The sequence below is a fragment of the Arabidopsis thaliana genome, chromosome 4 (assembly GCF_000001735.4).
Source record: "Arabidopsis thaliana chromosome 4, partial sequence".
Lineage (NCBI taxonomy): Eukaryota > Viridiplantae > Streptophyta > Magnoliopsida > Brassicales > Brassicaceae > Arabidopsis > Arabidopsis thaliana.
Window position 1 is genome coordinate 16,049,418 of NC_003075.7, and position 19,977 is coordinate 16,069,394.

General features: G+C 37.1%; 8 protein-coding genes and 1 long non-coding RNA gene across 19 annotated transcripts; 4 read left to right on the top strand and 5 right to left on the bottom strand.

The window, feature by feature from the left end:
• Positions 1-155: 155 nt before the first annotated feature.
• Positions 156-1,448, top strand: AT4G33290 (F-box and associated interaction domains-containing protein; the record flags this gene model as incomplete). Its single annotated transcript, NM_119483.1, has 1 exon — positions 156-1,448. The coding sequence occupies one exon, from the start codon at positions 156-158 to the stop codon at positions 1,446-1,448; it is 1,293 nt and encodes a 430-aa protein (NP_195055.1).
• Positions 1,039-7,109, bottom strand: ADR1-L1 (ADR1-like 1). 2 transcript variants are annotated; one of them, NM_001036704.2, is made up of 7 exons: positions 6,870-7,109; positions 3,907-4,732; positions 3,402-3,778; positions 2,966-3,321; positions 2,673-2,878; positions 1,719-2,574; positions 1,039-1,320 (listed from the first exon to the last, which is right to left on the bottom strand). In NM_001036704.2, exons 2-6 carry the CDS (start codon positions 4,586-4,588, stop codon positions 1,745-1,747), a joined length of 2,451 nt encoding a protein of 816 aa, NP_001031781.1. In that variant the 5' UTR covers positions 4,589-4,732; positions 6,870-7,109; the 3' UTR covers positions 1,039-1,320; positions 1,719-1,744. The 2 variants fall into 2 exon arrangements, with proteins under 2 accessions (NP_001031781.1, NP_001320123.1); NM_001342211.1 differs by lacking the exons at positions 1,039-1,320; positions 6,870-7,109 and having other exon boundaries at positions 1,634-2,574; positions 3,907-5,671.
• On the top strand, positions 5,166-7,194 carry AT4G08785. Of its 2 annotated transcripts, none has more exons than NR_142227.1 (1): positions 5,166-5,616. It is a non-coding gene; the product is annotated as an other RNA (long non-coding RNA). The 2 variants fall into 2 exon arrangements; NR_142228.1 differs by lacking the exon at positions 5,166-5,616 and adding an exon at positions 6,580-7,194.
• AT4G33310 (uncharacterized protein) lies at positions 6,739-6,999 on the top strand (the record flags this gene model as incomplete). Its single annotated transcript, NM_119485.1, has 1 exon — positions 6,739-6,999. The coding sequence occupies one exon, from the start codon at positions 6,739-6,741 to the stop codon at positions 6,997-6,999; it is 261 nt and encodes an 86-aa protein (NP_195057.1).
• Positions 7,195-7,620: 426 nt separating the features above from the next.
• On the bottom strand, positions 7,621-8,499 carry AT4G33320 (myosin-4 protein (DUF641); the record flags this gene model as incomplete). The annotated part of the gene is made up of 1 exon (NM_119486.1): positions 7,621-8,499. One exon carries the CDS (start codon positions 8,497-8,499, stop codon positions 7,621-7,623), a length of 879 nt encoding a protein of 292 aa, NP_195058.1.
• A 1,837-nt stretch (positions 8,500-10,336) lies between these two features.
• On the bottom strand, positions 10,337-13,834 carry PGSIP3 (plant glycogenin-like starch initiation protein 3; the record flags this gene model as incomplete). 5 transcript variants are annotated; one of them, NM_001160812.1, is made up of 5 exons in its annotated part: positions 13,459-13,653; positions 12,717-13,371; positions 11,234-11,759; positions 10,745-11,148; positions 10,337-10,446 (listed from the first exon to the last, which is right to left on the bottom strand). In NM_001160812.1, the coding sequence occupies exons 1-5, from the start codon at positions 13,642-13,644 to the stop codon at positions 10,337-10,339; spliced, it is 1,881 nt and encodes a 626-aa protein (NP_001154284.1). In that variant the 5' UTR covers positions 13,645-13,653. The 5 variants fall into 5 exon arrangements, with proteins under 5 accessions (NP_001154284.1, NP_001328036.1, NP_001328035.1 ...); NM_001342213.1 differs by lacking the exon at positions 10,337-10,446 and having other exon boundaries at positions 10,595-11,148; positions 13,459-13,834; NM_001342214.1 differs by lacking the exon at positions 10,337-10,446 and having other exon boundaries at positions 10,595-11,148; positions 13,454-13,748.
• A 1,185-nt stretch (positions 13,835-15,019) lies between these two features.
• Positions 15,020-17,480, bottom strand: Tic22-IV (Tic22-like family protein). 2 transcript variants are annotated; one of them, NM_119489.4, is made up of 8 exons: positions 16,933-17,480; positions 16,780-16,842; positions 16,333-16,407; positions 16,186-16,236; positions 16,009-16,068; positions 15,841-15,903; positions 15,399-15,434; positions 15,020-15,313 (listed from the first exon to the last, which is right to left on the bottom strand). In NM_119489.4, exons 1-8 carry the CDS (start codon positions 17,296-17,298, stop codon positions 15,221-15,223), a joined length of 807 nt encoding a protein of 268 aa, NP_195061.1. In that variant the 5' UTR covers positions 17,299-17,480; the 3' UTR covers positions 15,020-15,220. The 2 variants fall into 2 exon arrangements, with proteins under 2 accessions (NP_195061.1, NP_001190901.1); NM_001203972.1 differs by lacking the exon at positions 15,841-15,903 and having other exon boundaries at positions 15,195-15,313; positions 16,024-16,068; positions 16,933-17,350.
• An 89-nt stretch (positions 17,481-17,569) lies between these two features.
• Positions 17,570-18,403, top strand: AT4G33355 (Bifunctional inhibitor/lipid-transfer protein/seed storage 2S albumin superfamily protein). 2 transcript variants are annotated; one of them, NM_148392.8, is made up of 2 exons: positions 17,570-18,029; positions 18,142-18,403. In NM_148392.8, the coding sequence occupies exons 1-2, from the start codon at positions 17,680-17,682 to the stop codon at positions 18,149-18,151; spliced, it is 360 nt and encodes a 119-aa protein (NP_680758.3). In that variant the 5' UTR covers positions 17,570-17,679; the 3' UTR covers positions 18,152-18,403. The 2 variants fall into 2 exon arrangements, with proteins under 2 accessions (NP_680758.3, NP_001031782.1); NM_001036705.4 differs by having other exon boundaries at positions 17,585-18,302.
• Positions 18,255-19,957, bottom strand: FLDH (NAD(P)-binding Rossmann-fold superfamily protein; the record flags this gene model as incomplete). Of its 3 annotated transcripts, NM_001203973.1 has the most annotated exons (6): positions 18,391-18,515; positions 18,603-18,712; positions 18,808-19,113; positions 19,214-19,378; positions 19,452-19,580; positions 19,664-19,950. In NM_001203973.1, the coding sequence occupies 6 exons, from the start codon at positions 19,919-19,921 to the stop codon at positions 18,500-18,502; spliced, it is 984 nt and encodes a 327-aa protein (NP_001190902.1). In that variant the 3' UTR covers positions 18,391-18,499. The 3 variants fall into 3 exon arrangements, with proteins under 3 accessions (NP_195062.1, NP_001119109.1, NP_001190902.1); NM_119490.2 differs by having other exon boundaries at positions 18,255-18,712; positions 19,664-19,957; NM_001125637.1 differs by having other exon boundaries at positions 18,255-18,729; positions 19,664-19,957.
• Positions 19,958-19,977: the final 20 nt, after the last annotated feature.

Consider the following 19,977-nt stretch of genomic DNA (forward strand, 5'->3'; position numbering starts at 1 on the left):
TACATTCTGAAGCCCACTATCGGCCCAGATTTGTTTAGGGCTTTTGTATCTTCAACTGTTATATATGGTGTACACTTGAGGAAAACAAAAAGCGTTTTTTTGAATGTAAATAGTCAAACCCTTGTTGCAATTTGAAACTAATGACGACGTCGACGATGATCACCGATCTTCCAAAGGATTTGATAGAAGAAATCCTTTCAAGGGTTTCCATGACATCTATGAGAGTTGTGCGATTAACTTGCAAAAGTTGGAATACTTTATCCAATAGTGAGAGCTTTAAGAAGATGCACATTGGTAAAGTTACATCAACGAGAGAAGGAGAATCTAGGGTGATCATGTTGATAGATTACAATCTTTTTTTGATGAGCGCTGTCCTCATGGATGACGTTGATCCATCTATAGAGTTTAAAGGTAAACTTAGTTGTCTTAAGGAACAAGTCAAGATATCTCAAGTCTTTCACTGTGAGGGTTTATTGTTATGCATCTTGAAAGACGATACTAGGATTGTTGTTTGGAATCCGTATAGGCAGGAAACAAGGTGGATCATACCTAGATATTCTCACCGTCCATACGTAATGAACAATATCAGATATGCTCTTGGATACGAGAATAATAAATCTGGTCGTAGCCTTAAATTATTGAGGTTTATAGATTATTGCTACACCGAAAAGCACATTTGTTGGCATGAAATCTACGATTTTGACTCTGATTTATGGACAACTCTTGATGTCACTCCACATTGGTATATATTGTCTAATTGGTCTTGTGTCCAAGGCGTCTCTCTCAAAGGGAACACTTACTGGTGTGCTAGAGAAGAAAACTCAGATGGTTACAATCATATAATCTGTTTTGATTTTACAAGAGAGAGATTTGGTCCGCTTCTGCCTCTACCGGTTAACGTTATAGATAATGAATATGAATATGTGACTTCATCTTGTGTTAGAGAAGGGAAGATTGCGGCTTTATTTCAGCACAACGATTCATATCCATATGAGCTTGAGATATGGATTACGACTAAGATTGAGGCGGAAATGGTGTCGTGGAACAAGTTCTTGAGAATTGACATTGAACCTAACAATAACATAATGGTTCCATTTATATATGGGGGTTTCTTCATTGACGAGGAGAAGAAGAAAGTCGCCTTGGGGTTTGATGAAGAGTTCGGTCGCAAAACATTTAACATTATTGGAGAGGATGGATATTTTAGAGAATTCGATCGCATAACATTTAACATTATTGAAGAGGCTGGAGAACGTGCAGGCGTAAACTGTGGTTCATATGTGTGCTCTTATGTTCCAAGTTTGGTCCGAATTAAGAAACCTGCACAAGGCAAAAGGAAAAGACAAAGCAGTTTAGAAAAGCTTCGATTTGATCAAAACACGTGGATATTTGACAGCATTTATCAAGCCACTGCCAGTCAAATACGTAGGAGGAGGCCAACAAGATGATTATTAGTCTCAGATTACAAAGCCTAATTTATTATGTTACAATTCAGAATAACAAAGAAATCTATCTCTTGTCTTTTAGTATTCTTTATTTTGGCATCTTTGTCGAGGAATTTGGAACAGAATCAGCTTTGTTTCACAAATCTTTTCAGTTTCTAAACTTTCATGTAGAAAAGAGAGAGTAGAAGTTTGTTATGAAAAGTTATCCTTTATTGAACTTAGAAATTAGAAAACAGAGTAGAAAGAGTTCTCTATACAAGCCATTTAACTTACCAGACTCTAAACAATGAGTTTACACTTTATTCGTCAAGCCAGTCTAGGCTGAAGCATTTCTCAGCAGCTTCGATCTTTAACCCTGGAACAGCCTTCTCAACTTCTTCCCACATAAATGCAACGTCGGTATCGCAGATTACATGGCGCAGAGACTTCAGTGAAACAGCAGAGCTCGGTCTATCCGAGAAGCAACATTCTCTCATGTCGATCTTCTCAAGCTTCTTTAGCTTTCCTATTTCCTCTGGAAGACAACTCAGGCTGACACATTGTGAGATGTCGAGATACTTAAGCCCAGGAAGCTCACATATTTCTCCAGGTAATGTCTTTAGCTCAGGGCAAGCATATAGCCTTAAGATTTCGAGAGCTTGTAGCTTACTGAGGTTCTTGGGCAATTCACCGAGGCGTGGACAATTTGTTATGCTTAAGCAGCTAAGGGAGGTCAGTCCGCAAATGCTTGAAGGTAGTGCCACGAGATCATCACAGTGATCTATTGTCAGATCGCCCAATTTTGGGAAGATATCTGCCACGTCAAGTCCGGTTTGATCAAAACTTTTATTGATCTTGCACAGAATCAAAGACATCTTGTGGAGATTTTTCAAGGGGGTGGTTGAGTTGGAGAGTTGAGGGACGTGAACCCTCTCTAGCCAGAGACTTCTTAGTTTCGACAAATGAGCAAATATTGAAAAGTCATGGAGAACCGCGGGAGACATGCCGTTGTTGATAATCACTAGGACCTTAAGCCGGCTCATCTTACTGATAAAAGGCGGAAGAACATACTTGTCTGAAGAGAAGTTCAATATTAGAATCTCTGCCTTGGGGAACTCCATGTCAAACCATTGCATTTCATTCATTTCCCCTGCAAAAAACAAAATAAAAAATCCATACCAACATTATGATCCTGGTGATTATTACATGAGAGAACCAAGAATATTTGCAGTGTAGAAAAGCACTTGCCAGTATGAATAGAGACAATCTGGGCAATGTAATGCTCATCATTGTTCCTTTCCCAATCTCCTGGAAGATCTAACTCTCTTTTCGGCATCAGCAACCGCTTTCTTCTGTTTACTTTCCCTGCATTGCTTAAATGAAGAGCTAGGTCTCGCAGAACATCATGCTGTGTCACAAATATATCATAGTGGCTTGCGTACAAAGAGCCAAGCCTGCAAATTAATGTAACAGTCATAATTTCAGAAGACTTTTTAAACCTTACAAAAAGTGAACTAAGTACAAGTTTTATGATCCCTCACCGTGGATCCTTCCCAAGAGTAAGGAGATTCTTGTGTGACAAATCAACAAGGATGGCAAAAGCATTTCCTTCATCTATATCATGTAACTCAATCCAAATGTTGATGAGAACATCAAGAGGAATCTTCCTGTCTTCAGGGAAGGCGCCAAGATCCAAGAAACAATCTTTGGTCGTCTGGTCGAGATTGTCTAGACTAGCTTCCATTTGACGAAGCAATCTACTCTCGTGAGAGTCATCAGCAGGTTCACCTTTTGATAACCTCTGCAATACGCCCTTCCAGTACATTTCAGGTTTGCCATTTAATGAAGCACCCGTGACTTTGAGAGCTAAAGGAAGCCCTTTACATTCATTAGCAACCTGAGCCAAACAGAGAACTCTGAGAATCGAAAAGCTTTGAATATTATGCTAGGCGTCGGAGAAGAAACTATTAAAATTACCTGCTTAACCAGATCTTTGCAGAAACCAAGAGGGATAGATTTCTGACCGAAAGCACAGAGACAGAAGAGAGAGATTGCTTCATCTTCACTCAGTACTTCGACATCATAAGTGAATTTAGGCTCAGTGAGTTTGGATCGTGAGACCACAAGAGTTGTGCAACCAGGAAACTTAAACGAGGTCAAGCGGTCCAGGGCCTGTGTGGTCCAAACATCATCAAGAATCACGAGCTTACGCGCGCCATCAAACGGAAAATTACAGTCAGGAACAGGATTTCCAGCTTCACAACCAGATAAGAAACCCCATATAAGTTCCCTCAGCTCCTCAAGAAGCGGAGATTGTGATACAGTCAGAAACAAAATCCGGTTCTCAAAGTGACCTGAAGAAAAACAAGTGTAAATTCACCATGTCACTCACTAAACAAGAGACTACTGTTTCGAGTCACTAACATAGAATCAGAGTCGGGACAAGAGAAGAGAAGAAGAAGAAGATGAGAGTAAGACTTACATTGGACTTCATGGTCCCGTTGAAGTTCTTTGGCAAGAGTGGTTTTACCAACACCGCCCATTCCACTGATCCCAAAAACCCCTCCTTGAGATTCGAACATCATCTTCTTAACCTTAACCTTTCCCAATTCCAATCCAACCCCAAATTTCTCCGAATCGTCGTTGGTCTCAATCTCCATAGCCTCGGCTCTCTTCATGGCCTCTGATATCAAGCCACCTCCCCCAATTTTCATGGAACCCACTTGCTGAATCACCCTGTCGAGGCTCATGTCAACCCGATCCAAACGCACACTGGTATCGGCCCGGAGATGATGAACGTCAGCGAGGATATGTGTAAAGACCTCATTTTTAAGGAAATTAGAGATGGTCTTCTCTAGCTTCTCCATTTTTCTGGCTAGGGTTAGCTGTCGATATAAATTCCATCGCTTAGAGCTAAGGACTTTGTCAGTGAGCTTCTTGCCTTTCTCTAAAGTATCGAAGAGCATACCGATTTGAGCTTGGCGGTGAGCAGGAAGCTCCACGCCGCTGTATTGAATCTCCTTGATCGTCGGTCGAATGCTATCGATCAAGGTGAGGAGTTGTTTGGCGGTGTTTTTGTATCTCCACGCCGTTGTAGATATCGTAAAGAGCTGCTTCAGGAGCTCCGTCGCAATTTCACCGGCGAAAAAATCGGTGATGGCCATTGGATACCACCAAGTCAAGTCAATGGAGCTCGAGAGAGAGATAGAGAGAAGACTAAATAAGCAACGAGGAGCAAGTAGTAGTGGAGGACCCCACTTGAAAATTTCCTAGCAATTCGCAGTGACACTGACAACATCATCAGCTTCCTAAAGCAACAAGCACGCGACAAGACTTTTTAAAACTATTTTAAAATAGAAACTCCAAAGAAGAAGAAGAAGACTATCCAATTGGTCATTCTAATATTACCATAAAGTTAATGGAGACTGGAAAGAAAAGGGTTGCAAATATCTCTATCGAGAATTTTTGAAAGTATTTTTATGTGTTCACATGAAGTTGATAGAATTTAGGGTGATTTGCAAGAATAGCTATATTTGAAAAATGAATTAAAATATAGCACGATAAGTGTAATAATAAAGAAACTAGCATGTGGGACAATGGAAAAAACCATTTTAGTGTTTTGCTGTATACAAAACAATTGGACTATACTATATAGAAGTGTATCATATTATACTAGATAAGGCCCGTCTATTTAGGCAGGTGTACTCGAAATTTTCAAATACTCGAACGGGTCTAAACTTTAAAACCCGAAAAATCTCGAACCCGAACCCGAATAGGTATCCAAACATATCTCAAATATAAGTATATTTTAATCGGTAACATACTCTCCAGCGTTTAGAAATTGGTTAATCGGTAAAGACTACGACCAATCAGTTAACAGCCGACCGCTCTACCACTTTATACTTATATATAGAAAATATTAGGATGTTTTGGATATTTTAGTTATTTTGTGTATTTTTAGATATATTCAAACAAAACTACTCGTGTTGTTTTGGGAATTTTTGAAATTTTCAAGTAATTTAATAGATTTGCACACAAAATTTGATATTTCAATATATAAATAAACTCGAACCCGAACCCGACCTAAAATCATAAATTACCTCAACGGGTCCTAAACTTCTAAACCCAAAAAACCGAACCCGAAATACCCGATCCGAATACCCAAACGCTTAGGGCTAATAATTAATAAAAAAAAAGAAATCCACAAAAATATTTAGAAACCAAACATTGTTGAAAATATATTTTGTATATATGTCGTAATCTCGTAAGTTAATTTTACATCATGCAAATTTATATTAAATGATTTAAAATTAATAAATGAAAATAATTGAAAAGTTAAATCCTATAAGCTAAGCTATTTTTCTCAAAATGTTTTATTTTTCACTTATGATTACATGAGTTAAAGACAAATTTGTTAATTTTCCTTTTGTTGAATAAATGTTAATTATTTATAAATATATAGACATATAAATTAGTATATGTAAATTTGTTTACTTTTTAAGATTTTCTATTTTTTTAGAGAATAAAAAAGTTAAATTTTGAATGACACATGTAAACATCTGATCGTTTGACTTGACACGTGGCACGATCCTATGAATTAGCAACTTTGAAAACTATACTTTATATAATAAGATATAAATTAGTATATGTAAATTTGTTTACTTTTTAAGATTTTCTATTTTTTTAGAGAATAAAAAAGTTAAATTTTGAATGACACATGTAAACATCTGATCGTTTGACTTGACACGTGGCACGATCCTATGAATTAGCAACTTTGAAAACTATACTTTATATAATAAGATACTTTAATTGTTCATAACAAATTCATTTAGTATGTAAAGAATAAATTGGACAATAGAAAACATAACTAGGAACATACATAATATTATGTTTTGATTGAATTAAACAAGAGTTTTGATAGAAAAAATATAAACCCTAAGAGAATTTAGGGAACCCAAGGAAACTAATTATAGACATGATCCAATCAATTAAACTCTAATTCTTTTATCCTCAAACTAATAATGATTTTGTGTTCTATATGATAAACATGAAATTAGAGAGTTGGACAGTTTAACTCAAGTTTAAGTATTAAATCAAGAATAAGAAGCTAACATTTATTGTTATAAGAAAATATCAAATTCAATAAAAACAAAAGACTTTGCATTTATAAAATAGTATAGTATTGCTGCCATGAGTGGAGATTTGAAACAGACAATAATAAGAAAAGAAAAAAAATCAAGTTCTCAAAGTTGATCATAAATTAATTGAGTGAATTATTGAAACATGAGCTGATGAATTTGGAGATTACGAAGTTATGAATGAACATGGTAACAAATCAACTACTAATGCTTGGAGAGGAAGAGCAAGCCGCCGTGTTCTCATGCAGCTCTCTATTATGGATTTTGATGTTGAGGATGATCAGAATATGGAATTGAAACGACATACCCATGATAGATCTAGTGATCTACAACCCATACGACATCTCCGAAATGGATTACGGCGAGCTCCGGCGGTAGGATTTGAAGATTCTGTGGAAGAGGGAGTCGAAAAAGAGTGGCGGTGGTGGTGGTGGTGAGAGTGATGAGGAGATCGAGGGTTCGAGTTGGGTTGCTGTGATGCCTCTGTTTCGGACTATGGCGGAGGAGAAGTCAACGTGAAAGAAAAAATAATTTGAGAAGAAGACGAGAGAAACAAAAGAGATGGAAGAATATATGAGGGCAAAATTGTCATATATACAGAAAATACAGAAAATATCTCCTTTTTTGGCAAGTGATAGTTTCTTAATTAAAGTTTTTTTTTGCGTTAGTTTCCCAAATTTCCCTAGAATTTAAGTGGTGTACACATTGCCAAGTCTTTTTTGGGTCAGATAATTCCACATAAAACAATATATTATCAAGAGACATAATAGCTTTTTGATTGAAAATAAATATATGGATGATATCTAGTTGTGACGTGGGTTCCAACCTTTCGCCTATTTCGCTTAAATATTCACAGAGAAAACTATAGTATATGGAGATGTATTTTTCTCTTTCTTTTTTTTGTGTCTCTGGCATTTACAAAACAATTCTTATTTCTTAATACTATTTCACTAATAAAAGGTTTAATATCTCCTCCAAAGTAGCCAAAGTTGTTCACGAAGAAAAACTACCTAAGGCGATAAAAAAAAAAAAAGGGCTAATGGGCCTCATTGCCTCCATCAAATTACGGTTAGCCCAACAATTACAAAAACTTTTTGACAAGCATATAAACGAACGTTGGAATCAGGGTTTGTACCTAGAGCATCTAGTGGATCCATGTCCTTGAGAGCAAGAAACTGGCGGAAAAAGGTGTCTGTGTCATCATCGGCCATAACCGTAGCACTCTCTGAGTTTACTGAGAAGTTCTTCTGCTGAAACCCACTGAACATCCTTTGGCATATGTATGATTCAAATGCATATTTCTTGTGAGGCCTCTTGGCGTAAACAACATCAGGCTCAATAGAATTGGCTGCAGAATCAAGATCCCATCCTGCTGCTTTCATCATGTTGATTAGCGGCTTGGAGAAATCATGCACAGCTTTAGCAGCAACTTCGTAAGTAGATACAAAGAGTTCAGTAGTCAAGTCAGGAAACTGTAAATTTCCATCTCCACCAGAACCTTCGTTTGTAGACATTCCTCTTAACTTAAGATTCTTCTCAAGCTTAAGCCGTTTCTTGTTTGCTTCCTCAATCTTCTGCAGCATCTGCGTGATCTCAGAATCCTTGTTCTGAATCTCAGACTGAAACTTCTTCACCATGACCTCATAATAAGTCTTCAACAAACTCTGCTGCTCTTGAATCTCTGCAGCTAAACGAGAGTCTTGTGGAGAGACACATACAGGCTTGGGGTTATTCTCTCTGTAAGAATGCTTCATTTCGGAAAGATTCTTGAGTTCAGAATTGACAACTTTGTCCGCTGCCTGAATCTTCTCGGGATCGTAAGGAGTATGAGCACTTTGAAGCTCGATATAAGCAGATTTCAAAGACGAGATGTTTCCAAAGAGATTGGAGATAAGTGCTTCCATAGCTTCATGATTCTGATTGATAGACTCTTCCATTGGTTGAGGATGGATTATGTATGTGTTTCATGTTTGGATCATAAAAATATAAGAGACAGTGAAATCAGCACTATGCATGTCACCAACAGAAAGTAAATAAGAGTATCAAATACTATAACAAGTACCTACAAATTTGCAAAAGAACGATCCAACTTGCAAAAAAGATTCTTAAATTCGAAAAACTATTGTCGCTTGGGGGAAAACAATGATAACCAAGAACTCACAGTCCCTAAAGTCAGCAAAGCTTTATTTATATAAGACCTTTCTTTGCGCCAAACCACTGGTTTCAGCCTTTGAGCTCTCAGAACCTGCCAGGTCAATGAGGTTCTGCAAATATATGTGAAAGTGAAATTATGGTCAGTTGTTCATCTTTAAGTGTTCAGACAGTGCAATAATAAACAGTTTGTCAGAGTTAATGAAACAGTAAGCTATTACCGAACATAAAATCACTTGATAAAAAGAAAAGATGTTATAGCAGCTCCACTTTCATTATTGTCAACCAATGTATTGACCATGGGTGTCATAAGAGAAAAGTTCTACTAGGTTGCAAAGTGTGTAAAGCAGAGAACTAACCTAAAGAATGCAACTATAAGCTAACTACAGTAAAAGTAAAGGTTTTATAGGGTCAACAGAACGACACTAGATACATGCATAATGTGAGTTTGATTGCCTGTCTGGGACCTCACTCAAGCATAAACCAATGTTAACAATCCACAGAACAAACATATCAAACAAAGTGACTGTGACATTTTCTTTGGAATGCAAAGCCTTAGGTGGTACCTGTATAATGTAATTGTGGCTTGCTATGGCTATCCACAGATGTCTTTGGATAAAGTTTTGAAAACGAGGTTGTTGAAGATACAGGGGAATCACAAAGGCTTTAACTTGCTTAATCCAGCAGTTGTATACTTTGATACTTGTTTAGATCCTATCACAAACGAAATTCCAACTTCCGGTGACTGAAAAAAAAGATGCAAGTACAAAACTTTATCAAATAATAAGAGCTAGTAACAAGTATACTATTGCATTTTTTTTTGAGTTTTTAAGCCAATCAGAAGGCTCTATTTCGTACCCACTCGCAGAAAGAGCGCGTTGAGCAAGTGAGGGCGATTCTGTGGGTAAACCCCTTTCCAATTCATGACTTTTTTTATCGACGCACATCTCTCCAAATTCTCCATCGCGTGACTCTTTTAGTTATTTTCAACAAAACCAATAAAACCGAACCGAAATCAGTTTTAATTTCAAAACCAATACAAACCAAACCGAATCAGCAAATAGTGTGAAGCAACAATTCTGGACAGAAAATTTATCAACATCTCAACAACGGGAAAAAGAGAAAACACCACAACTCAAAATCACAAATCATAGAAAAATATCCAAAAAAATCACAGTAGCCTTTGATTAAACTTTCAAATTGCAAAAATCTCAGAATCAAAGCCAAGAAGAATCCTGAAGATTTCTATTTCCATGGCATCCAATGGAGGAAGAAGAACAATCTACTGCTTCAATTAAACATGAAAAACGACTCAAAGAGCTTAGCTTTACTAGTTTTAGTAAAATTTCTCGGCAACAAAGTCAAAACAGACATGAACACATAAAAAAGATACTAAAACAGAACTGTATATTCGACAAGAACAAGGACGATTTGCAATAATTAAACAGATTAGACTCACCAGTTGAAATCTAAAAGCATGAATCTAGTTGTGAGCTCTTCGTGTTTGCCCCCCTTTATTATCTTTCTTGACAAGCATATTCAACTAGTTCCTTAAACAAACAAATTTGGTTCAAATTCTATATGAACAAAAGGCTTCGTATATCCTCGATCATGAGATATATACTATAGTGTGTTCTCCATCTCTTCAGCGAGGTTAATGACCTTGATCCCCTTCTCATCAAAGGCCAGACATTTCTCCAACTGGGCAGAGACCATACGAAAGTTTATGTTGGCTGCATATCTCTTACTGCCATTCCCCTTGAGGAGGACTCCTAAGTCCGATGTTATCTTTTATCACTTTCCAACCCATTTCTATTTTTAGAATTTTAGTTTTTGTTGTTTGTTTTTGAACAACAAAGTTATGTTTAGTTAGATCACTTAGGGATGTTTTTACTCATGAATAATATTGTAAGATACTCATAGACATGATCTACAAAGAACAAGAATAAAGAAAAGGTGGAGTAATGGGTATCAGTCTCGATATGATGTCTAAATACAAGGAAAAAACAAATTAACCAATCAAATAAGAACGACGTCGTCTTGGATCAGTGACATTGATCTTCCAATGATAATCAGTGGAACCTCTAAGCCTTGCTTTCCTCCTCTCCCAGTTGATCTCCGTTCTCCTCTTTTTCGTCAGCCTGCAAAACTTTTGCAATGCATCGTCCATGGAGTCGTGCACTTTCCACCACCTAACGTGAGCCGCATCACTAGCGTACACCAACTGCTCGTCCACGTCGTAGTTGCAATCGTAGTCCCTATAGCAAAGCCATGGTTTCCAACCTAAGTAGTGGACCGCGTAGACCTGAGGCGGCTCCGCGGCGAAGAGGTTGTTCTTGATGTTTCTTTCTTTGGTTGTGTTCGACCAGAAGTTCTTCAGAAAGTTTACTCGTCGAGGCAATCGGTGCCACCACACAAATATCTCGTTTAGGTACCTGAAAATATATATTTTCTTTTTTTGTTAATATAATTGTTAAGTATAAAGTCTATAATGTAATACTAAAAGTGCTAATTAATCACCCTTGATCTCCACCGTTGTATGAAACGATCTCGCTTCGCTGGCTCATGATTGTAGTAAACGTACAATTAGAAGGCTCGATGACCATGATGCCTGAATTATATATCCATACATCATTTCCGGTGGCCGACATCTGAGGAAAATGGAAGAGAAGATCAAGGTTACGTAAGACGATGATGTCGGCATCAATGAAGATCACTTTGTCGTAATCTGTCAATTGCCAGAGTCGAAACTTGCTGTAGTTGTATTCATTGTACGAGTCCTTCTCCGCAAGTGGGTTTCTGATTCGAATGATCCGACGAAGCTTCCATCCTGCGGCGGCGAGAGCTCGAAGTTTGGTAATGGAGATGGAGTCATCGTGGAGAAGGATAAGATCGCGTTTGGTGTTTGTCTGAAGGAGGCTTTGAGCCAAAGTTATGGCACCACAGACATAAGACTCGGAAGAGTGAAGAACAGTTACGTAGGCTTCACGTTTTGGTCGTTTTGTCTCTGCTTCTATCTTCGTTAGGTCATACACTTTGTCTACACCTGCTTTTTGTTTTTGGATAAAAAAACTCATTAATTCATTTAGTAAGGCCATTGAAAAAACTTCTTCAACGATTATTATCAAATTTTAGTTATTGCTATATATGCATGGATAGGTTATCAAAAACTACTTCATCCATTGCATTTTCTTAAACCAGCAAAAATTGCATTTTTGTGATTAGAATTTGAATTATCGTATTTATAATATTCATATTTAGTAATCTTAATTAATTGACAAACAAATACATAGAGAGTTGAATGTTTTTCTAATATATTAGCATATAAGCTATCATTATTAACCTGCCGTAAAAAAAAAAGCTATCATTATTAACCTTATTCGATGATCATTCGTTTTCTTAAACCACAAGCTATTTAGCTAACTAACTCGATCTACCAATACGAATGCTATTTTGGAAAGAAATTAAGGGTTTAATATCTCCTTAAAAAGTGTAAGGTAGCTTGTATGACAATTCATATTTGGTGGTTAGCAAAACGACATACCTAAAACACAACCACTAACATATCTAACTAATTAACACACATCAATCAATTATAAGCAAAGTATAGAAACATATCGAGTTGTTTTATATTACACCATACAGTTGGTATCTTTCACATCAATTTCACTTAAGCAGGTCCTTTTATGTTACAATGTCTTAGTCACTTCATAGTTCATCTGACACATTTCCGACTATACACCTTTTTACGTTTGCGCCACAAAACACGGTTTCGATTTCAAGTTCAGTTCAACATATATTTTCTGTTTGTTTAGTTTAATTACTTGGAAAAAGTAACCAAATTCAAAAACAAAAGAGTGGTCAAAATAATTTGCTAATGGTACTCTAAGTATATTAAAAACAAAAAAAAAAGATTTTTGGTTTCATCATAATTAATTTAGTTACTTTTGCTAAAACTAAAAATATTTAGCAAGAAGATTAATTTGCATGAAAGTAATTTTACCTTGTGGTGCCCACAAAGGAAGAGCAAGATTGCAAGATCCGACTGGCAAACTGAGTCTCTGTTGTAACCTAACCACCTCAGGGCGATACAGCCACCAATCTGCCTCTCTCTTCTCCAAATCATCACACCGGAAAATCTCAATCATCGGTTGACATTTGCTCCAAAACAACACTTTGCTTTTCCATCTCCAATCCGTCTTCCCTTTCTTGGCTGCCAAGTTAGCCGCAACTAGGTTCACTTGCAACCTCAAAACCTCTCTTCTCCACCCTTCTTCAGGGTAATTACAAGGCAACTTCACTACTACCAAATCCAACTTCTCTAAGCTTTCGAAATCGGGCATAGGTATCTCAGGACATGTGGGAACCTCGGTTTCTTCCTCTTCATCTATCCACTCGGGGAACAAGTCTTGCCATTTGAAGAGCTTCGAGACACGCTCAAAATGTATGTGAACCGTTTCGCCATAACGTTTCCAATTAGTAAGATCACATTCTTCCATGTTCACCATCCCTATCTTTGTTTTTCCTAACCCTCTTGTTAAAATCTCTTCCATGAAGCTTGGCGCCTCCAGCTTTGTCTGGTTACTAGCGGTTAGCAAATCTTTCTTGTTTATTTCGTTCTCTTCAACGAGTTCTTGCATCTTCACTCCTCTCACCACCTGATCACATAGCAGTATAAAGATATCTATTAGTCTAAGTTTTGATATAAGATTTACTCTGCAAACAAAAATGTAAACTCACCTTACCTTGGGAGTGCAATCACGAAAAGAGCATCCAACAAAGGAAGCTCCGCTGCTGAAATAGACTGATGAAGAAGGGTGGAAGAAAATGGCAGTGTAGAGAAGAAAAGAGAAACCCAACAAGACTAGATTAAAGCGTATCAGTGCAGATTTGGAAGGAGCCATCTTCATTATCATCGTCATTATCGTCATCTCGTTTCTGAATGACAAACATTTATCTTTCATCTTATATATATACACTCCTAAATCAAAATGTTTAAAGGTTTCACGAGAAATATGTGTAGGAATATTCTTTGTATGCGAACCACGTGAAGGGTAGAGAAAAAAACAAAAACATGGTAATTAGTACTTTAAGTAGAGGTTGAGTTTTTTTGAGTAGGACAAAAAAAACGTCTAAAAGAGTTTACATTGGACGTGTCAAAGGATTTTCTTTACTCAAACACAAGCCTGATGTATTATTATTAAACAAAGATATGTCGCCAACGATTGTGGTTGGATAATGACATGAGTTTGCGATACGTATGCCTTAAGATACGTATTTGCTCTCACCTCCAAACATGGGACCAAAATTACAATATTGTAAGGGATCCTTTTTATTTACTACATATATCACTTTATCTCATCCAATGCAAAACCCAAAAGGGATTTCATTAAAAGTTATCTACCGTCATTTGAAGGTTCTACTATTAATGGTGCTCCAGGACATTGACTTTTGTTACCACTTTATCTATTCACAAATCTTGGTAAATAATGAGACAAATTGTGAATGCTTGCTGTTACATAAGTTCGGAGAACATGTAATCTCCGATAAAGACTATACAACAACTTAACACAATACAAAAATAAAATAAAGTAGTAGTTACAGCTCAATTGAATAAAGGAAAATGTCATCAAAAGTAGGATAATAAACTACATATTTCCGCCCAAAAAAAAAAAACTAAAAAAAAACTACATATTTCCACAATTTGATGATCTTTATCAGAAAACGATGCAATCTATGTTAGAAAATAAATTATGTTACAGATTTGTTCACAAAACCTCTACCAACTACAACTTTTGAAAAATTGGTACAAAAGACCATAGGCTACAATTGGTTGGAAGAATAAAGAAGAGAAAAAATGTTAGTAGGTGCAATATGCGACGACGGAGGAAGTCAAGCAAGCAACAAGTTTAGTTCTGCTGTCAACATCGCTTACTTACGCTTCAGGAAAGGATCAATGCTTTTGAAACAATCTCATCTCCTTTTCTTTTTCTTACTTCAACTTGTTTTTTTTAAGGCAGTAACAATTAGTAAGGATGAAAATAATCACATTATCATTAAGCTGAGATGTCAAAGCGATTATGATGAGAGGAAAAGAAAATGAAAATAAGTATTGGTAAGACATCTTAGTTTTAATAATCGTATATCAACCAAATTTGATCAATAATTAGCTTAAACCAACATATCATTTTAGAGGCCTCAACCTCCTTTGAATAATTAGGCTGATACTACATTCTAATGACAGATGAATAACGTACATCTCCACTTTTTAAAACAAACAAGATTATGTTATTTGATTTAGGTATCCGTATATGCCAAATATATTTTTCTGGATGTAAGAACCACGAGTAACATGTTGATGATGTGTTTAAGTGGTAAAAGGAGAGGAGAAAACTAAATTTTGGGACTGTGTTGAGCTCTTTGGGCAATTGATAATATTGCAAAATCTCAAAAGAGGCTGTTTTTTTTTTATCAAGTAAAAATACACACATTGTGTCTATTATGGTTTTACTCTTTGATCAAATCCTGCATGTGTTGTGCATAACTTCTTCCCGGTGGAATGAATATTACATCTTCCCAACCTGAATTCTTCTCGCTCATCTACATTGATTCAATTCAGATTTTTATTAGACTACCAGGTTTTCATACTTTAAGGTTTCTTTAAACAAAGAAGAAGCGTGAGTACCTCCATTTTCCTCAACACATCTTCCAGACTCCCAACCTGCAAAACAAAAAGATTAGTTCCATGGTGAAGATAAGAAAACTCTTAACAAAACCAATGCTGTGAAATTACTTTATATATTGATCTCTGATATGCAACTTTGATAACGATAAACCTTGGAATTCATTTTAACTCAGATATATGAAGGCATGTACAATCTGAATTCCGCTCTTTCTAAAGTTTTCTAAGACTTTTCCCTTTCCCTCGCTGTTCCTTTGAAAACATGGTGTTATATGTTTGCAGAACATGTAATCACAAAAAATGCTAGAAATTACATATGATGCCAACACAGCTACTAGCTACTCCCACTTGTTAGTAAACCATGTCTTTAGATCAAGGTGTTTGTTTCTATCTTACGTGGCCTATCGAAGATTCAAATACATAGAAGGTAGGTATGAATCATTACCATAATTTGTTGATCTCCTCTTGATGCTCTCGTATATTTAGAAAGTTCCCTCTCTATATCTTCCTGAAAGTGGTCACGCAGAACAGGAAAGTAAGAGTTATCTTCCTCTGTTTTGGCTTATGAGAGATCTATTAGTATTCTTTAACGTGGGAGAAGAAACTAACCAACCTTACTGAAATATACAGGGCAGTAACGTCTATTTTTTTTCCTCACAACAAGAAGCTCAGACTGTAGAGGCCAATAACAACAGATAGATATCAAGAGAAAACAAAGCAAAAACACCAAAACATAAGGAATCCATATTGGTATAATAGAAAAACACAGAAAATGAGTATATCAATTTACCTGAAAAACCGGAACTCCATCAAACCCATTCTTATTTCCTGAGGATTTGAGCTGAGACGCAAGAAAATATAGCTTATGGATAAGATTGAAATGCCAAATAAATGCTATAGACACATATAATTAAAAGTCTGTTTAGCATGAGCCAACCTCTAACGCATTCTTTATTTGGATTGGATCTGGCAAGAAGCGAAAGGAAATCCCTTCAACTTTTAGCAAGTACACCTGTAAACAACATCATCTTAACTTCTGGGAATGTAGCTACCACGATTACGCAAATAACATCAAAAAGTTCCCTAAACGTAGTTATAACTTATAAGTTCCAAGCCATTAGAGGGATTATAATCATGCCATCGTTGCATTCTTTCTTGTGACGATGTTGTCAACATTGCTACGTGCACAAGAACACAATCTCCCGTTCATTCAAACTGCCAACAGGTGTTCCTATTACCGTATAATATAAACAACTAAAATGAGGCCAGACATGAACAAGTCTACTTAGAATTTGAGCTCCTGAAATTTGTTTGTTTCATTTGATTTAACCAATGGCTTCTTCCACATTGATCTAATGCAGTGATCATAAGGAAAGGGAACTACCTGGTCCAGAGTAATGGGAACAACCTTCGCATTGGTTTTCAATTCTCTTCTCCGAAGTCGCGCCTAAAGGAGTATATTAGAGAATTATGAGCTCAGAAACTTCACATTTTTTTAAAAAAGTTCGGAGGAGAAAAATACAACAAAAAGCGAAACCTGAGCAAGAAAAGCTTCAGCATCCTCTTGTCGAAAACAGAGCAAACCGATAGACTTGCCTCCGGTAGGATCCGAGATAAGAACGAATTCGTTATTGGTGTTACTGACTGTAAACACCGACGTCCCAGCGAGAGCTTTAGCGACAAGAGATGGACTCAACGTCGTCGTCGGGGTTCCAGACTTGGATTGTGAGACGGAGGCGAAAGGCGGCGGAGTAGGAAGAGAGAAACGTCGAGTAGCTAGGGTTTCGGCGAATCGTTTCGTGTCTTCGATTCGGGCGGAGAGGTCGGAGCTGAAGCGGGTACACTGGTGGTGAATGAAAGAAGAGAAGGAGAGGAAAGGATTGGGTTTCACTGATGACTCCATTTTTGGATTTGCAGAGAGAAGAAAGAAGTAGAAGAAGAAGAAGCAATTTTTGATACTATGAAGAGAGTGAAGAAAAAGGCTTCAGAGCAATTCGTTTGGGCTTTTTTATTTGGGCTTTATTGGACTTGATTGGTTTTAGTTTACGTTTAATATGGCCCTTGATCAAAAGTTTGGTGACAAAGCATTTATTAACTTTCTAAACTCAACTTCCACACCATTCTAAACACATGACATGACTTACAAAAAGCTTTTGTCACTCAAAATTCATGTCGATGACATTTTTTTCCTCCAAATTTCTCCTCCTTATAAAATACTTACTAGATCAAGCAAACAACACACTAAAGAAAACAAAATTGTTAAAACTCTCGTTAACTGAAAAATATGAGGAACATTACTACTACAACCCGAAAAATGTTACTACTTGTGATTACGATTTTATTGGGGATTGCGTATCATGGAGAAGCCATAGCATGTCCGCAGGTAAACATGTACTTAGCACAATGTTTGCCTTATCTAAAAGCTGGAGGAAATCCGTCTCCAATGTGCTGCAACGGACTTAATAGTCTAAAAGCCGCAGCGCCTGAGAAAGCCGATAGACAAGTAGCTTGTAATTGCTTGAAGAGTGTAGCTAATACAATCCCTGGAATTAATGATGATTTTGCCAAACAACTCCCTGCTAAATGTGGTGTTAATATAGGAGTCCCTTTCTCTAAGACTGTGGACTGTAACAGGTAGCTACTGCAGTTTCTTTTTAATATTGCCGAAACATGTGTAGTTGTGAGAGCTTCTAACTACATAATCCTCTAATTGACCTATTTAATTTGTTTTGTGAACACTGAACAGCATAAACTGAAAAGAAGATTGACTACCAACGGCCATGCAGCTACAATAAAGTGGATATCCTAAAAGATCAAAACCATCATGAACAAATTATATGGATACTTAGTATTTATCTTCTGATCATATATGTTATAGATGTAATCATATAGTTCTTGGCAGATAAAATGTGATTATTTCCCACATTTACATATTCCCTCTTTCCTACTCTCACACGTAGCTCAACATCTTAAAATATGATCATCAGCATTTGCACACAATGTTTCACATTTATTTGACATACACGATCAAAACGAAGCAGTTTTGTAACAAGATAAAAATCGATTGGGTTAAAAGTGTAACGGGAGAAGTAAAAATGTAGTCATCACTCATCATAGTGACTGAATTCAAGGGAATATTATTCTTCGAAATACCTGAAAGATGGGAAATTTGAATTTCAGTAGTGAATGACGCCCAGACTCTTCAACCAAGGGAGCATCTCCTCCAATCCTTCCTTTAGGCTTCGAGGGTTATAACCAAGTTCCAGCTTAGCCTTATCACAAGAGTATGACCACTGATGTCTCAGCACTGTCACTGTCTGTTCATCACAAAATACTAAGAGTTGAGATTATTCTATACCTAATAAGATAATCTATAATATGTGGGCAACTAATGAATGCAATTGAAACTCACCGGAGGACTGATAAGTGGAAGCTTTCCTGTAACCCGAGAGATTAAAACAGATAACCATCCGTATGCGTTGATGGCCCATAATGGAATGCTAAAGTTTGGCTTTTTGGTTCCAGTAATCAGTGCAGCCATGTCAAAGACAAGCTTGAAAGAAGCATTTTCCCCAGTGAGTAAGTATCTTTCACCAAGCCTACCTTTTTCCATTGCAGCAACATGACCCTCCACAACATCATCAACATGGCTGAAGGAGTATCTATCCGTCCCAGAGCCAATATATCCAGGCAACCTCCCGTTAAAGCGCTCGATCAACTAGAAGAACAACATCATGTGATAATCAACCACATACTGTCAATGTACCACTACATCATCCCACCAATGCAACTCTAATCAGCAAAAGGAAGAATCATACCATTCTAGCAACCATATTGGCTGAAGTGAGCTTGCCTGGACCAAAAATAACACCAGGATACAGCAAAATTATCGGCACACCTTCAGAAGCAGCATTCAAAGCCATCTTATCAGCAACAGCCTTGGATCTCTCATACTCAGTGCAGAAGAACCTCTCATTATGAACCTTATCTCAAGACCAGATCAAAATCAGAATCAAACATTACAAAACAAAATTTTGAAATTTAAAAGTATCATACTTGATTCTCATTAGCAACAGATCCATCGGTAGATCCAAGAGCGAAGAAGGAAGAAGTGTAGATAATCTTCTGCACGGTCTTCGTCTCCTTTACAGCTTCCAAGACATTCTTCAGTCCACCAACGTTGACCTGAGCTTCAAATATCACCATAACACATGATCTCTCCAATTTTGACCTTAAAACTAAAGATGTGGAACCAAAAGAAAGCTTACTGAGATGAATCGAGATGGGTCAGGAAGCCAAGGCTCAACTAAAGCTGCGGCGTGGAAAACGATATCGCAACCGGAGCAAGCATCCGTTAGAGAACGGTAATCCGTTACGTCTCCATAGGCGAGCTCAACTTCTGGAGGTAAGTCAGAGAGATCGCTGGTGCGGCGGACCAATGCACGTACGGAGTGGCCACGACGGAGGAGAACGTGGCAGAGTCGTGCGCCTAAGTAACCAGTAGAGCCGGTGACTAATATTTTCATATTTTCTGTTTCTGTGTTGGGCATCTTTGGGCCCATCGTTGCTTTTCTAAGCCAAG